General features: G+C 38.9%; 2 protein-coding genes across 2 annotated transcripts in view; both read left to right on the top strand.

Moving 5' to 3' along the window:
* The first annotated feature begins 236 nt into the window (after positions 1-236).
* Positions 237-2709, top strand: RpS15 (ribosomal protein S15). The gene is made up of 4 exons (XM_034977781.2): positions 237-372; positions 526-611; positions 728-950; positions 2512-2709. The coding sequence occupies exons 1-4, from the start codon at positions 364-366 to the stop codon at positions 2635-2637; spliced, it is 444 nt and encodes a 147-aa protein (XP_034833672.1). The 5' UTR covers positions 237-363; the 3' UTR covers positions 2638-2709.
* A 7290-nt stretch (positions 2710-9999) lies between these two features.
* The window catches only part of NKCC (sodium potassium chloride cotransporter), a 59089-nt gene continuing 51027 nt past the window's right edge, over positions 10000-18061 (top strand). Inside the window, exon 1 of the mRNA XM_034977495.2 lies at positions 10000-10326. The gene's annotated coding sequence lies outside the window, so the exon portion shown is untranslated. The remainder of the gene's footprint in view (positions 10327-18061) is intronic.

The following is an 18061-nucleotide window of genomic DNA, read 5'->3' as shown; positions in this document are numbered from 1 at the left end:
GAAAAATCGATGTGGGCAATGTTGGCTGAAAGTCCGGATTCCTTTGCCCGCCATCAAAATCGAAAAAGTTTTGGTTTAAATGTTAATTTATCAAAAAAATTACAAAGTGAATTTGCTTATAAATTGCTTTTTGGGCAAAGATGGCTAGGAATTAGGATTTAGGAAGTAGACCTCCAGGCTCCATGCCTACAGTTGTGTACAGATGCGTAAAAACCATAGATTTCCATAAATTAAAAAACTAATCTGTCACTTGTCAGTGTCAGTGTCACTCATGCTGTCATTAAGGAATTAATTTTTTCTGCCAAGGCAAGTGCCATTTCCTAAAATTCCTTCTTTTGCTAGTTCTGTCAAACTAAGTAAAACATGGCCGAGGTTGGTGTTGATTTTTAAATAAATAATCCAGTATTAGTTCATGAATCGTGTTCACGTTTTTGCTGGAAACATTAGTGATTATTATGTGTCGAAGTCTGATATGTTTTGCAGTGATATTTTTTGTTTGTGACCAAAAATGTTTACGTATTTCAGGTCGATGAAACTCTCAAGAAGAAGCGTACCTTCAGGAAGTTTACCTTCCGAGGGGTTGATCTGGATCAGCTTCTTGATATGCCAAAGTGAGCGCCTAATTTATTTCCACATTACAAGTAAACAGTTAGATTTTCTTGACATGAGAAACATAACCTCCAAAAATATTCGGTCAAAACTTAAATTCATCGTTTTCGCTTTTCAGTGAACAGCTCATGGAACTTATGCATGCGCGTGCCCGCCGACGATTCGCTCGGGGCCTCAAGCGTAAGCCTATGGCGCTAGTCAAAAAACTACGTCGGGCAAAGAAAGAGGCACCTCCAAATGAAAAGCCAGAAATCGTTAAGACTCACTTGCGGAACATGATCATTGTGCCCGAGATGGTTGGCTCCATTGTTGGCATTTATAATGGAAAGACTTTCAACCAGGTAACTTTAAATTTTAAGATGATATTTCAAAACAAAATAAGTAGATGGCTTTGCAACAGTGACATGTACAAATTCAATTACTACTCTGGTCAAATGGTAATGAAATTACGAGTCGACTATCTCAACAATAAGGCCGATTCAAGTCTAAATCTAGTGCTATCCTTTTCTGCAAGCAACATTATGAAAGGAATAGCAATCGATTTAAACGTGCCATTTTTAACCGACTTCAAAAAAAGGAGGAGGTTCTCAATTCGTCGGAATCTTTTTTTTTTTTTTTTTTTTTATGTGTGTTCCCCGATAACTCGAAAACGCCTAGACTGATTTTGAAAATTATTTTTGTTTTAGTTGAGAGATTGTGTACAGCGGAATTACCCACAATATTGGGATAATGATCTTAAACTGAAATCGCAGCTGATTTTTGCAATTGTTGTCACCAATTTTAGTTATTTTTAAACACAGGATACGGGTTTACATAGCTTAGTGGTTAAGTGGACCTTCTATTCAGGAGGTCAGGGGTTTCATTCTGGACATGCACCTCTTTACATTTTGAAGTTATGTGCGTTTAATTTAACACAAATAAAATATCACTTGCTTTATTGGTGAAGGAAAACATCGTGAGGAAACCTGCAGTCCTGATAGTTCTACAATTCTTCATAATTTTCTCAAAGGTGTGTGGAGTCTGGCCTTCCAACCTAACTAAACCTTTCTCATTCTGAGGGGAGACCTTCTCCCAGCAGTGGGCTGGTGATGGGTTGATCATGATGATGATGTTGTAGGACGAGATTATAATAATAGTGTGCTTGCATCAACAAAAGAACTTGAATAAAATAATATTGTTTCATTTGAAGCTTAAACATGTTTTGTATAGTTGTAGCCTAAGGCATCTTCAAGGCAAGCGTGCTCCATCATAACGCTAGTTTACACTTTGATTAGTGCGAGTGCAGGTGCTAAGTGATTAGTACAAAACGTGTGGACTGCAGCTGATTAGTGCGAGTGATTAGTAATCAGCGTAGTAAAGTGAATAGAAATGTGTTCTATTATTTTTGTGAGTAGCCCGCCTTGACTCGCCTGACTGCCTAAACACAATTGGACAATGGACATGCTTGTTTAGTGTTTAGTGCATTATTTGCGTGGAGGACACTCGCTGTGTTTTTCTACTTATTATCCAATTTCGTTCCCCTAGTCTGCCTGGCCTTGCAAGTTCCGATTCCAAGAGTTCTTCAGTTTCAGACACTAATGCATTTAATATGCTGTTTAACGCCCAACAATTTAATTTTACTAAGCGCAGGAGCTAAACAGTATTGGACACAACTAGCACTAAAGACTCACACTCGCAATTGCTAAACACCTGCACTTGCACTAATCAAAGTGTAAACTATCCTTTAGGCTAGTGCTAGTCTATAAATAAATAAAACTATTGACTTTATTTTGGAGCGTGCTTGCCTAGAAGATGCCTATCCATCTTGCTTTGAAGGTACTTCGGTTATACATGGCAGGAAACACGCTGGCAGGGCATTCCACATCTCAGCTGTACTTACTAAAGTTAAAATTTTGTCTGCAGGTTGAAATCAAGCCTGAGATGATTGGCCACTACCTCGGCGAGTTCTCTGTCACATACAAGCCTGTGAAGCACGGTAGGCCCGGTATCGGTGCCACTCACAGCTCCAGGTTCATTCCCCTCAAGTAGGTGTGGACACCAATCGCTTAGGTTAAGTGTAAAACCTCTACAATGGTACAATAAAGTATTTTTGTGGATAAACTTGAATTTTATTTATCTTCATCTTAGCATATGGATTCTACATCTAAACCCTTTTCACATCCTGGATGTGCAAAGCCTAAACTGTAAACATTTACAAACCTCCAATCTTTGTAGAGCGTTGTCTCTGTCACTCATACCTATATGACGCGTTTTGTACGTCTCAACAACAGCCAATGCTGTACAAATCCGCTATCTCTTTCTAAAGGTACTCTTTCGATGTACATTATTTTCTGCCGCGTACTGTAAGTACTTTTGATAATTTATTTATTAAATTATTTATTTAATTTATTTATTAAACATTAGCTTTGGCCCGCGATTTTATGTCCGCGTAGATTTAAGATTTCTTAGTAGTTACCTAGGTACCTATGTATACCTAGTCCATACCTAGGACTTATCAAAAACAGTTTTCAGGTTAAACACCCGCTTTTTTTCTATGGAAAAAAAACCGGCCAAGTGCGAGTCAGACTCGCCCACTGAGGGTTCCGTACTACAATTGTATTTTATCGACATTTTGTACGATAAATCAAAAACTATTATGTATAAAAATAAATAAAAATCTGTTTTAGAAAGTGCAGGTAAAGCCAATGATATTTAATGAATATCATTGGGTAAAGCCCTTTCATATGATTCCCCACTTGATATAGCAATCTTACTTTGAATGTCGAAAATAGCAATATTTGTTCGAAACACAATTTTTTTTTTCTTGTGATGTGACCACAAATTCACTGTTTTCAGATTTTTCCTCTATAAATGTCTGATATAAGCCCTACTTACCAGCCAAACTTCATGATTCGAGGTCAACGGAAGTACCCTGTAGGTTTCTTGACAGACCGACAGACAGACAGACAACAAAGTGATCCTATAAGGGTTCCGTTTTTCCTTTTGAGGTACGGTACCCTAAAAACTAAGCGCATCAGTGCCCTCTCGCGTCTCTTATTCGTCCTAATATTGAGGTTGTCGACTTGGTTGATTTTTACATTGTAGTACAGTTCACCGCCACTAGCTAGCGGTAAAAAAATAATTTGTAGAGGGGACGAGAGATAACCAAACGCACAAGGTCATTCAAATCAGTTCAAATGGTTTATTCAAAATAGGCAATAAATTACACTTTTTGGAAGTCCCGTTGTTGCATTTGTAAGATGATATAGTGGTGATAATTTTTACGCGAACTGTAAAGCTACGAGGGTTCCAAACGCGCCCAGGTCTTGGACGATCTTAATCTGTACCCGTAGTACAAGATTTTACGTCTCACCAAACGAAACCAAATTCGAGAGTCGAAATACTTCCGCGTTACAGCAAAATGGACCTAAACAGCCTTGAATTAAAGTCAAATATTCAATGCCATTGATTTTAATTTCGCAATGTTTCCGCTTGGAGCGCTGGCTGTAGAAGTGTAGACAAACTTGAGCTTTAACACAAGGCATTTAAGATCCAGTTTACTGTAACGCGGAAGTATTTCGACTCTCGAATTTGGTTTCGTTTGGTGAGACGTAAAATCTTGTACTACGGGTACTGCCCTTCACCATGCCGTCAACCGTTGACGTTCAATTGTTGGAAATATAGGTAGGTATAGGTATGTAGGTTAACGAAATCCAGCGGCTCCCTGCGACTCGTTTGATATCGTCTGTACACCTAGTGCGGGGTGTGCTAACGCTGCGCTTTCAGGTGTGAACTGTGAAGTCTCCTTTCCAGCACTTTGGGACCCCATCGCTTATAGGTGTATGTGTCCTTGTCGGTTACGCTGGTTCTACTACATATTATCTCCTCATTTCTGATTTGATCACGTAGAGAATCTCCAATTTAAAAACTAGTAAGTAGGTACTTATTTAAATTAATTTATTGATATGACGATTTAGTTCTCAGATCCGAATCAAATATCAATTAAGTTAAATTGACGAATGCAGTAAGAAAATTAAGAACACGCAATGCGTAAGTAGGTAGGTACAATACCCAGTTAATAAGAGTGCATTCCCTGACATCAAAAGAGTCGATGATATGGTGGCCGTCTTTATGATAACGGTTAGGATAATCTTGTTTATGATAAGAAGCTCAACGCTGACGTAAGGGGAGCTAAGCCATTATTATGGCGCTTGGGCTGAGATCGAAAGCGTACTTTGACTTTGCTCGGACAAGTTTCTGTTAAAACGAGATAGATTTATATCTCTACATAAATCTGTCTCGTTTTAAGTCTGAGCAAAGTCAAAGTACGCTATAGATCTTAGCCTGACTCGCCGACAAGAAGTTAGACTTACGTAGTTAGGTACTTGAGGCAGAGAGCCCCAAATACTACTTACCTACAGGTAGGTATATTTATTATATTTGGGAAACTTCTGAATAGACAAAGCACCTGATGGCATTGACTAGCAACTGAAGCCTGTCTAACGCAACTTACAAGGTGTACCTACCTAATAAGTCCAAAGAATTGTTTCATGAAGGTGTTCCCACTGCGGAGCTTGCGTACAACTGTGTAACTGTGCTGCTACCTCCGTGGCTGCTACCATCACGCACCGTTGCCATGCAAGCTACATGGACTAAAAGCCGCTGGACACAACTTAGAGATGCGTGCTTGGGATCGAACCCCCGATCCCCGACTAGCTGACGTCTTAATCACTAGGCTATCACGCCTTTTACGTTTCACGCGTTATATATCTGTCAAAAAGCCGGTCAGGCGGCAGGCTGGACATGTAAATATTTGGCAGGAGACGACCGTATAAAAACCAGACTTGGGACTCATACCTAAAGGTCTCGTATCCATCACTACTTACGCACAACAGACGGAAACCAGCCCAGAGCGAAGAAAGAAGAAAGGTCTATCAACACTTCGATGTACGAACAAGTAGATAGGTACAAAATATCATTACTCTTATTTACCTTGTGCTAACTAAATCAAGCGAGCGTAAGTAGTGTGGGTCGCCCTCAAGCACTGAACCGACGATATAAAGAGGCTGGCGGGAAGTGGATAGATGAGGAAGGCTGAGGACCGTGTGTGGTGGCGCTCTTTAGGGAACGCCTATGTCCAACAGTGGACGTCCACAGGCTGATGATGAATTAATTAATGATGATGAACTAAATCAACGGCAGTAGACTGATGAGAAAAAGATTTCAAAATTTTAACTAACACATATAGGTAGTCATTATACCATATTTTGCCCTGAACATATTATAATATTTAAATATTAAAATGATGTCCTGAAGAGAGGTCTCACTATGTTGGCAACTGTAGGCTTGGGTTTCATGTTAGCGAGTAGGAACTGGACTTAACTGCTTCGAGGCAGTGTAAAGCGACCCCTGAGACGCCAAAGTTTGCTTGCCAATTTCGCCATACGAGCCTTTTTGATACCTCACTACCCTACATGGAAACATTAACGTATCTGTGTTAGTAAGCAGAATTCCACAATTGGGAAACTAGTCAAATACATATTACTTATAATGTTTAAAAAATCGACCAAGTCGAGTCGGACTCGCACACGAAGGTCGAAGAGTTCCATACCATTGTACAAAAATAACGCTTTTTTTATGGCGGCCATTTTGATATTTTTATAATTTTTTGTTATACCGGCAATAGAAATACATTTTCCGTAAAAATTTCAACTCTACCTATAAACAGTTCACGAGATAAACAGCTCGGTGACAGACGGACGCGGACGGATAACGGAGGCTTTATAGGTAGGTAGCTATCTAATAGGGCACCGTTGACACCCTTCGGGTACGGAACCCTAAAATGTAGGTAACTACTAGTAGGTATCTACATACCTAGACCCAACTTGGTCATCTAGACTTAGTGCTATCTTATTGGTTTTTATTTCACCCAAATCTGTCTAGCCGTTTCGCCGTACTAATTAGGAACAATAATAGGTTTTCAATTTACGGACACGAATAACGCGATTTGCCTCCTCATTTCTAATTAGAACCACTAGGATATGGAACGCCCTTCCGGCATCCGTTTTCCGCTCCAATTTTAATATGGACACCTTCGAGTAGAGTGAATAGGCATCTTCTAGGCAAGCGTACTTTATCTTAGGCTGCATCATCACTTGCCTACAGGTCTGAATGCAGTCAAGCGCTAGTCTTCTTCTTCTTTCAGAAGTTACAGGTTTCTAATTTAGGTAGGTAGGTGTCTAATTTTCTATTAGATACCCATACCTATATGTATATCATATCAAGAATGCCTAGATAGTAGGTATCTACAAATACTGGATGTAGCTATAACATCATATTCATTGAAGTAGGTCATGGTCTATGTAATAAAATAAGAAATATGATCTCTATCTCTACTACAAGTAGGTATTATAATATGTGAAATATTGGTAAATCTATATGTAGGTACCTTCACTACCTACCTAAGGCGCCATCTCCGCGGACGAGAGAATCGCGGCGATTTATATAGTCTCGCAGTGTGACAAATTTCGATAATGGACCAATTTCCATAGGGTGATACTATCACTACCACTGATTCGGAATGCCTTTCCTACCGAGAAGAACCAGCACGAAACTCGGCGGTTGCTCTTTTTAAAGATTTGATATAAGTACAATATTATGCCATGTATGTATAAAAAAAGTATTTCCAGTCCCGCGCGTTGCTGGTACGAGCTGCAGGTCAAATCCACGCTATTTTATCATTTAGATATCTTCAATTGCGTAATATGCTTTTTTATATAAATTATAAAATTCCAAACTTCCCTGCCCGGGATCGAACCCGGGACCTCCCACTAATAGGACCACAGCGCTTACCACTGCGCCAGGGAGGTCGTCAAAATATTGACCCGAGCACATGAGCTTTCTCGCGGGCTAACAAATCCTCAGGCAACGGCTAGTCCGTAAAATTACCGGTGACTGCTGGATAATTTTAACAAGTAATTTAGAAGGCTGTAATTGTTTAGTCCTAAGTATAGTAGTTTCTAGATGACGCCGGTTTCCTGACTTCATCATCGCGGCATGTGCGAAATGATCTTGCAACAATTTGATAGTCATATGTCTTAATTAATGCGTTTCAAGTTTCTACCTACCCGTCAGAAGGCCGGTAAGCCGCAACACGCCGAACACGGAGCTCCGCCTGAGGGTGAGCCCTAGGGCTCGAAGAAATAATTGCAGAGATCGGGGAGCAATGTCCTCCTAAGGGCGCCTATGAGCCTCGGACCACGGCTTAGGAAGACGTTGAGATGGATGGATTGGTTGGACTTGATTAATCCGCGCTCCCGAGGCCGTGACGTGAGGCCATTGCGGTGTGATTGCAGGATAAACCAACAAACAAACACAATTTCGCTGGGTAGTGATTATTGTTATATCACTAACCATATTATAAATGCGAAAGTGTGTTTGTTTGGTAATTTGTTGGTTTATTGGTTTGTTGGTTTGACCTTCAATCTCGTCGCAACGGAGCAACGGATCGACGTGATTTTCTGCATGGAAAGATATAGTTTAAAACCTGGAGAGTGACATAAGCTGCTTTTTATCCCAGAAAATAAAACAGTTCCCACGGGATTTAAAAAAACTACTATATCAACGCGTACGAAGTCTCGGGCTTGTTATTTTATGTACTGAATCTCCCATGAGTCATGACTATGAGTGTATCGTAAGTTGCTGAATTCATAGGAATGCAAATTGCATACGTAGTATGGATAGGTTTATTATTGAATCTATCTCTAGTCCGCGACAGGTTGACATGGCAATCGAGGTATGAGGTGGCTAACCTAACCCAGTGCGAGCGAGCGCGGGTGACATGCGCGTGTGCATTATTGCCATTTCAACCTGTTGCGTACCTACTATAGGTATGTAGTATGTATCTATCTATTCTAGTTAGTATCGTAAACATAACTTTGGTTAGTTGGTTTACCTAAAAACCCTAAAACACATTCGTTGATAGAGTACTCTCAATGTTACTAAAACGAAAAAGAAATGGTCAACTTACTTCGAAAATGTTTTTAGAGAGTTTACAGTTTTTCACAAGAAAGCTTATCGGATCGGTGCTGTAAAACTTTCCCATACGTAGGTAACCACATACTTTACAGACTTTCGATAAATAACGTGTTTCTATATCCAAATTCCAAAACCCTGTCGGGTGTACCATCCCGGGCAAGCAAAACTCTAACTTTCCTGAGTTATGTTATATCACTTCCTTTTACGGTGAAGGAAAACATCGTGAGTAAACCTGCATTTTTTAGAATTCTCCATAATGTTCTTAAAGGTGTGTGAAATCTACCAGCTAGGCCAGCGTGGCGGACTATGGCCTAAACCCTTCTCATTCTGAGAGGAGGCCTGTGCTCAATAGGTTTTTACACCTTTATTACCTGTTATCTCGCAAAGCCATCATGATCCAAATAAACATACAAACAAACGTTCCTCCCAGTGTTGGGGGCAACACGTAGACAAACTTTTAGCTTTTATAAAATAACGAAGGTCTGGCACGTGCAGGCTCTTAGTCCATTACATTAATCGTAGAGAGGTTTCGATCATATTGACTGTGACTAAATACTTGAACTAGGCAGGTACTGAACCTTTTCCGCTTTTCCTGATGTTCTCCTTGCATTACTATTACCTACCTTGAAAATTTTTCCCGTTTAAGTGATAAGGCTTGCTGCTTGTTGTACCTACCACCAAATTAATTATTTAGTAGTAAGTAGATTGATACCTACTTGATATAAGATTATTTTATCAGGTGTTTACGGCGTTACCTATTTTAAGTTAATAATAGTAGTTGGTTGGTTGGTTGGTTGGTTGGTTGGTTGGTTGGTTGGTTGGTTGGAAGTTGGTTTTGATATCAATGTTCATGTAGTAGATATGTACCTATGCATTGGCAAAAAGACTTTACTGTTTATTTACTTACTTATTTACCTACTTAAACTTCCTACCTACCTATCTTAATGACCTTCATTAGTGAGACAGTGAGACTAGTTACGACTTACATTCGTAGTTCGTCATTGCAATACCAATCTAAGTAGGTAGGTACTTAGTACTTTTCTATTTACTTACTTATTTTACATACCTTCGTAAATCATACGAATCCCCGGGAATTATTCGCGGTTAACCCATATAATATATTAGTGTCTGAATGTTTTATGGGCGATTCACTTCGCCTTGCTCCAATGTAAATAATATGCCGCACCAACTGAAAATACTTAAACGATCTCTGGTGATGAAAGTTCAACCAACGTCCGTCGAGTGGCGTCGCTGAAACTGGAAGAAATCTCGTCCTAACTAGAACGAATAATTGGAGTAATTAAAAATTATTGTATGAATGAGTTAAGGGCGCTTGCCATTTATAAGCGAACGGACGCGAAGGCTTTGCGATATGATTCAGCGGCGCTGCCGGTGTTTGCACGCGTCTGCGAATCCTGTACAGTGTACGCCAGAACGCTCGTGATCGCGTGAACAATAATACAAATAACTATTAATAAATAATAACAGTGCTATAAAATAATATATTAAAATATCAATAATATAAAAAGTAATATTTAAAAATACCAAAATATTTAAAAAAGTTTGACTGTTAGATTGAAATTAAATTGACTTTAATTAGTGAGAGTTTTCACAAGTGTTTTTGGTGTTATATTATGTGATAATGATATTTATCTTACGTCCTCGTGAAGATGTGAATTTTAGTGTACAATAAAAAGACAGGTTAGTTCAACTCTTTATCTGTGTTTAAAGACATTGAATACCAATCTACATACTTACCTACTGTCCCACATAGTTTATTACCTCAATTCTATATTAGACAAAAATTTAAATAGTTATATATTATTTGTAAAATTATTTTGTATAAGTAGTCTCAATTAAAAAATGAAAGGATATAGATATAGCTACCTGAATACCTACTCATAATATAGAATTCTTGTTTAGGTAGAAAGCAACAGGTTTGGAATTTGTTTGGATCATAATAATATGATTTGCAACGCGGTGTTACTGGTTTTGCGACTTGATACACAAAATATTTATTTTTATTTTGATTTTGTGCTTAAAGTATACCTACTACCTAATTACATATTGTAAGTAGGTACTCTTATAACACCTATCTTATATAAGAGACCTTACGTTTTTTTTCGTAAGATAAGAAGATATGGCTTAATAATTGTGTAACGCTAGCTTCAAGTTTTATTGTAATATTTTCAATTTGTATATAGTGAGAGTGACATAGGCTACTATTTATCCCGGAAAACTAGAGTTCCCACGGGATTGTTAAAAACCTAAATCCACGCGGATGTCAGCTAGTACCTAATATATCAACGAGCATCTAGGAACTCAAGAACTGTCACGGAAGTTTTCTTTATAACGTAAACCCCTAAGAAAGGATTTTTAGAAATTTCACTTAAGAAAAGCAGGGGTGGATCAGCTGGTAGTATATTTTAGTAGGTAGGTACTTAAACAATAGTAAAATCGATTGTAGGAAAAAATCACTAGCTAGACAATATCACACCCGAAAAAGAATTTTCCTATTATTTTCATGAACAACGTTGCTTGCTAGATTCGTCGAGTCTTTTTGCATAGCAAAATAGATCAATGGATCCAAGTGAGTGAAACGACGGACAAAAATTAGGTACCTACCTACATCTTACTTCCAGTTATCATCAGCATCATTATTAAACCGATAGACGTTCACTGCTGGAGATAGGTCTCTTGTAGGGACTTCCACAGTCCACACGCCACGGTCTTGCGCTGCCTGAATCTAGCGGCTCCCTGCGACTCGTTGCGTAGCGCCTTGGGACCCCAACGTCTATCAGTTCATAATTGACGGAGTAATCGCGTAACAAACATACAAACAAAACATACAGTCGAATGGAGAACCTCCTCCTTTTTTTGAAGACGGTTAAAATCGGCCAAGTGCACAAAGTGCACTGGCTCGACACGCTTGCTCAACGTGTGCAAGAGTAGATCTTATAGGGTAGATATAGGCAGCTAACCTACTATAGGAAATCGAGTGTGAAGAAGGTATATCGTAGATGGTTATACGTCTATAGTTGAACACGAATGCAATGCATTTTATCCCAAGCACCAAGATAACAGAGTTGTATCATTATAAGAAACAAGTACTTTTACAGATAACATTACAAGCCGTAGCGTAGAGTATCATAATGATATAATGATATATGTATATAACATAAGCACTTTTATGCTTTGTATAAAACATATAGAAAAGAACACGATTTTAGGGTTCCGTACCTCAAAAGGAAAAACGGAACCCTTATAGGATCACTTTGTTGTCTGTCTGTCTGTCTAGTGTCTGTCTGTCTGTCTGTCTGTCTGTCAAGAAACCTACAGGGTACTTCCCGTTGACCTAGAATCATGAAATTTGGCAGGTAGGTAGATCTTATAGCTGACATTTGGGGAAAAATCTCAAAACCGCGAATTTAGGGTTAGATCACACAAAAAAAATTAAATTGTGGTCATGAACTAATAATTAGTATTTTCAACTTTCGAAGTGAGTGCCTATATCAAGTGGGGTATCATATGAAAAGTCTTCACTTGTCTTCACAAAATGTCGAAAAAATACGACTGTAGTACGGAACCCTCATTGCGCGAGCCTGACTCGCACTTGGCCAGTTTTTTTTATATAAAATTATTGAGTTCATGAATTACCTACTTTCCTATCAGTGGTTTTAGTAGGTAGGTTTTAACCTAAAATAATAATATTAGAGGTCAGAGATTCTCTGGGTTTTTTAGTTTGTTTTAAGAAGCAACACTTACTACCTAGTATTCTTATTAGAATAATAGGTAACTACTTACTTAGTTATCTCTTATGTTGAGAGCATTGCGTCCACTGTCCATCAAATATCTTCTCAAATTCAAATCAAAGTTTTATTTTGACCTTGCAAAGTATAACAGAATATACAATATAGTACGTACTAAGGTAACAATAGTAGGTAGGATATTATGTAAACTCAAAACACGTTGTCCAAAGGTCAGCAATATAACCAGGAAAACCTTAATCCAAAAATTGCGGATAATGACGTTATTAAAATCAGTTTTGTATATATACGTGTTTGTATGTGTAAGGTATTATGTAGATAATATAATATAATACCACATTTGTGGTTTTGAGATTCGATACCATGACGATGAGTCAAAATGTGGTAAAGACTCGAGAGCAGACCAAAGACAGACGCAACGATGCAAAAGCACAACTTGTAAACAACAGGAGGTTCACGATGGCACTTGGCAGTGTCATATTTCTTTCGTCCGCGTGGACTACACAAATTTTCAACCCTTATTTTAGCTCCTTAGGAAATAAATTTTCGAAATTCTTTTCTTAGCCGATGTCTACGTTATAATAACTATATCTGCGTGCATCGATATAAATGACATATATTGTGCCAAAATTTCAGCCCGGTCCGTCCAGTAGTTTGAGCTGTGCGTTGATAGATTACTCAGTCAGCTTTTCCTTTCTTACATTTTTAAGCTTTTAGCACATGCCTCGCTGCGGTGGTCACAATAAGGTTTTAGATTTAATTTAATTCATTTTCAATGAATCAATCAATCAATCAATATAATAATTAAATAATTAGTTTTAACTTTTTTTTGTTGTATAAGAAGATATGTTGTTATTTAGTTTTAAAAGTTCCAAGGGATATTGACAATTTCTGTGTCGTTGTGTTTTGACAAAATCTGTGTCGATCGCTACATCAGCCTCTCGGCATCAACGACGAACATAGGCCGTGGCATGGGCCCACCGCCCACGTTATTCATTGACGTACGTAAACATCATTGTCGCCTTCGCAGTTAGTCCACCAGTAGGTACATAGAATACTAGTAGATCAATGGTACATACTATTTATATGAAAGCTTATCGAGGCCCTATTACTTACTTGATTAAACTAAGCCGCACCCCGGGTCGACGTTATTGCGTTGCTGGCACAGTGGCATCTTTGTTTTGAATTGACAAAGTTAATTGCTGTTTGTAAAGAAATAGGGAGGTACGACAATTTTTTTTTCTATTTATTCTGAGACAAGTTAGCCCTTGACTACGATCTTACCTGATGGTAAGTGATGATGCAGTCAGACTCAGATGGAATCGGGCTAACCTGCGCGGCGCGGCGGGGTGATTCGCTAACTCAGTGTCTAACACTGAATGATGGGCCACAGAGCTTATAATATTTTGACATTGGTTGGCTCTGACGACCTCCCTGGCGCAGTAGTAAGCTTTGTGGTCTTATTTATGGAAGGTCACGGGTTCGATTCCTGGCAGGGGTTTGGAATTTTAAAATTTTAAATTTCAGGTCTGGTCTGGTGGGAGGCTTCGGCCGTGGCTAGTTACCACCCTACTGACAAAGCCGTGTCGCCATGCATTCCGGTACGATGCCGTATAGAAACCAAATGTGCATGTGTTTATTAAAAACTGCCATACCCCTTACAGGTACGTAAGGGGGGAGTGAGGGGTATGATAATACCCCCCACGTTAACAGTAAATTATAATTAAGTAAATACCTACTTACTAACTTGATAAAAAAAGGTAGGAAGATTTTTATAATTTGATCAACATTTTAATTAGGAAGACAAAAACTGGTATGTTTATAAAAACGAATATAATATTATTATTATTATTATTATTATTATATATTATTTGCTCTCACGCCCGTGTACAAAATAGATACATATAAAAGCCAAAAGAGTTGTAATATACTTACATACATAAAAATAAATAAACCTACATAAACATTACATACATTATTATTATCTCGATATATTATCTACTCTCACGCCCGTGTACAAGATAAATATATATAACAGCCAAAAGAAATATAATATACTTACATACATAAATAGAAATAAACCTACATAAACATTACATACATACATATTTGTACCGGGCGGAGGATTACACCCCGGCAGGGGAGACCAAACGGCCGAGGGTCAGGGCGACAGGTGAAGAAATCGGCGGACTATCCTAGCCGAGTCCAGCAAGACCGCTTTTTGTATCTTGGCTGCGAGCGAACTGCCACGAAACCCCAGTCGCCTCAGATGGTGAGCGAGGCTGACTGGGATCAACCCATTCGCAGATATGACGATTGGGATGATTTCAGTGGACTCCACATGCCACATGTCGGAAACCTCGTGAGCCAGATCGAGATACTTGCGCTTTTTCTCCGTCTCAGCTCTCACGAGGTTCTCGTCATACGAAATGGTGATGTCCACCAAAAACACCCTCGACTGTGCCCGGTCCACCACCACGATGTCAGGCTTATTCGCTAGAATAGTCCTGTCCGTGATGATGGACCGGTCCCAATAGAGCCGGACTCCGTCGCGCTCGAGTACCGGCACCGGTGTGTACTTGTAATACGGCAGCCTCTCATCCAGGAGACCGTACTTCAGAGCAAGCTCTTGGTGAAGAATTTTGGCTGCTTGGTTGTGTCTGTGCAGATACTCAGTGTTGGCAAGCGCTGAGCATCCCGAAAGCACATGTCTGAGTGACTCGCCGGGATGGCGACAAGCTCGACAGATGTCGTGAGTGCCATCCTTCAGAATGTACTTTCGGTAGTTCCGCGTCTTGACCACCTTATTATTATTATTATTATTATTATTATTTATTTATTATTTAATAAGAACGGCCATAAAGCCAATTACACTAATTAAACTAAGAGTACAAACTAACATAAACATACTTACAAAAATTGTTAAAATTATAAATTTTATAATTTTATAATTATAATATTAGCAACAACTAAAGGGTATCCTGTCGACTTGTAGGGTTACCCTTACCTGGCTTTCGAGAAATAATTTTAAGAATTTCGCTTGCATAATAAACACTAGGTAGATTTTAATTTATTATACTAAGGGGGTGAAATAGGGGTTCGAAATTTGTGTAATCCACGCGGACGAAGTCGCGAGCATAAGCTAGTAACGTATAAAAGTACATAAATTTAACAATAAGTATATAGAAAAAAAATATTTACCTACTTACTTAGATAAGAAAACTTACTAAAAACTTATAAAAGCGCTTCGTTCGCGCGTGTATCACGGCCGTAAACTCCCCAACTTCTGTTCGATTTCGATTTTTTTAATTTTTTTTTTAATTAAAAAAAAAAGAATATTTGCCATGTTAAATGACTAATCCTTTCCTCTCCAACTAAGCGCCAGGCTTGTGCTAGGAGTCGGCACGACAATTATAGTGCAACGGGCGGGGTTTGAACCTTTCGGTTTTCAGTCCACTCCTTAAGGTACCGGTTGAGCTATTGAGACTCGATTTAAAAAGCTATTTTTATAAGCTTTGCTCTTGAAGTACTTAGTTTGGCATTTTAACTGAGAGGGGGAGCCTTAGAAATCTAGCCCATGGCCGCCGGTAGTGCTAAAATCGACTTTGACAACATGGTGTCCATAGCGTTTCGTGAAGCTCGTTCGGACGTTCGATGAGGCAGGCTTTCGCAGCGGTTTAATCCGGTTAAATCAGCATCTGACACGTGGCGAATTAATAAAAGGCTCTTGCATCATAGAGATGACCGCACACTATAAGTATCGCACGCAAGAGACGCAACGAATAACTTCAGCAGCACGAATCAGTTGCATAGGACACAGTAAAGAAACGTAAGTACGCGACATGTTTAGATGGCAATCGGGGAGGGAATGCCCCGCACAGCCGCATAGTCCTCGCTGGCCAGCGTAGGTAACGTGCGAGTGTGCGGGGCGTGCCCCCCCCGTATCCCGATTGCCATCTCGACCTGTTGCGGACTTATAGATGTTTAGCAGCAGCGTGTGAAGAAGATCAGGCGGATAAGAAACATTATTTGTGGCTAATTCTGTAGATCTCGAACTAAATTCACAAATCCAAATCTAGTGCTATTCTTTTCCGCAGGTAGCATAATTTATTAAAAGGATTACAATAATATTAGACTTACCTATTTACCTAGATTTCTCATTTTAGTTTCTGTACAGAAGAATTAGTCACATTGTACACACATTGATGTAAATTATGGTAACCACAGCGTTCCACGAAGCTCGCTCGGCCACTCGCCAAGAAGCAGGCTTTCCCAGTGCAGCGCGAGCGGTTCAATCCGGTTGAATCCGCAAATGTCATGCCTGCTTCGCGTTCTCGAAATCCTATACACGTTTTGATCCTCATGCTGACGAAAGCTTTTCTGCAAAAGCAGGTTTTGGGCAAAGATAGAAAGAAATGTTTAGACGATTCATGGTATCTGCATAAAATGCGAACTTACTAGTTCTGTACGTAGTAATTTACAATCTATGTCATTTTCATTATGATAGTAGGTAGGTATTTGGTACGTATAAGCTACCAGCTTTTTCTTTTTTTAAATTGCCCTCGCAGTAGGGGCTTCCCCGGTTGTTCAAGGAAATAAAACTACACGAATGAACGACAAGACGAAGTAAGAGAGGGTGCTTACTGCTTACGTGAAGTTTTTAGCCTGAGAAACATTTCTAGCAATCTATCAAATTCAAACTCTCGGCAATAGGTATGTACCTACAATAAGCTATGGCTCAATTTATTATTGTTATATCCAAGTACTACCACAATAAAGACATGGCAGTGTACCAATATTTGTCTTTAGCAACCGTTGGTAGGTTAAAATATTATATACTAGATGATGCCCGCGACTTCGTCCGCGTGGATTTAGGTTTTTTAAAAATCCCGTGGGAACTCTTTAATTTTCCGGGATTAAAAGTAGCCTATGTCACTTTCCAGATCTTTAACTATACCCATGCAAAAAATCACGTTGATCCATTGCTCTGTTGCGACGTGATTGAACGACAAACCAAAAAACCAACAAACCAACAAACCAATAAACCGACAAACCAAAAAACAAACACACTTTCGCATTTATAATAGGGGTAGTGATTTTAACCTACAATAAGCTATGGCTCTATTTGTTATTGTTATACCCAAGTAATACCACAATAAAGACATGGCAGTGTACCAATATTTGTCTTTAGCAACCGTTGGCGATAAACCGTGAAAGGACTGTATCAAGACAAGGGTGGAGACACACTTTCAACATGGTACTCTATGCATCAAATCGTGATATTTTCTGTGACAAGAATCACACTACAAAAACCTGATTTTAAACTTGCGGATGTTTTTATTAGTTTCACAATTATAGGTAAATTGCATAATAACTTAGAATCATAGATTTAATGAAAAACCGCAAGTTCTAGAGGTGTTAAATTCTATGTTTTGTTATCAGTGATGAAACAGCAACAAAATGCTGCATAAAGCATAATATGTGTAAACGACTTTTATATAATAAAATGGGTTACGGTTCTATAGAAATTCTGTCATTAAATGTACTTTGGAATTAAACAGTTTTGATCTACAGGTGACTTGTTAAAACAAAATATCCAAACGCCACTCCTTACGACTTACAATAATTTGATTCAACAGTCAACAGGTGTTTGTTACATCAGATTCAGG

Source organism: Maniola hyperantus, chromosome 17, assembly GCF_902806685.2.
Source record: "Maniola hyperantus chromosome 17, iAphHyp1.2, whole genome shotgun sequence".
Lineage (NCBI taxonomy): Eukaryota > Metazoa > Arthropoda > Insecta > Lepidoptera > Nymphalidae > Maniola > Maniola hyperantus.
Note: the sequence above shows the minus strand (reverse complement) of the source record. Positions and strands in the feature narration are given on the sequence as shown.

Coding starts and splice junctions, on each gene's coding strand:
- RpS15 (XM_034977781.2), top strand. Junction 612..727: donor CAGCTTCTTGATATGCCAAA/GTGAGCGCCTAA, acceptor TTCGCTTTTCAG/TGAACAGCTCATGGAACTTA. Junction 951..2,511: donor ATGGAAAGACTTTCAACCAG/GTAACTTTAAAT, acceptor TTTTGTCTGCAG/GTTGAAATCAAGCCTGAGAT.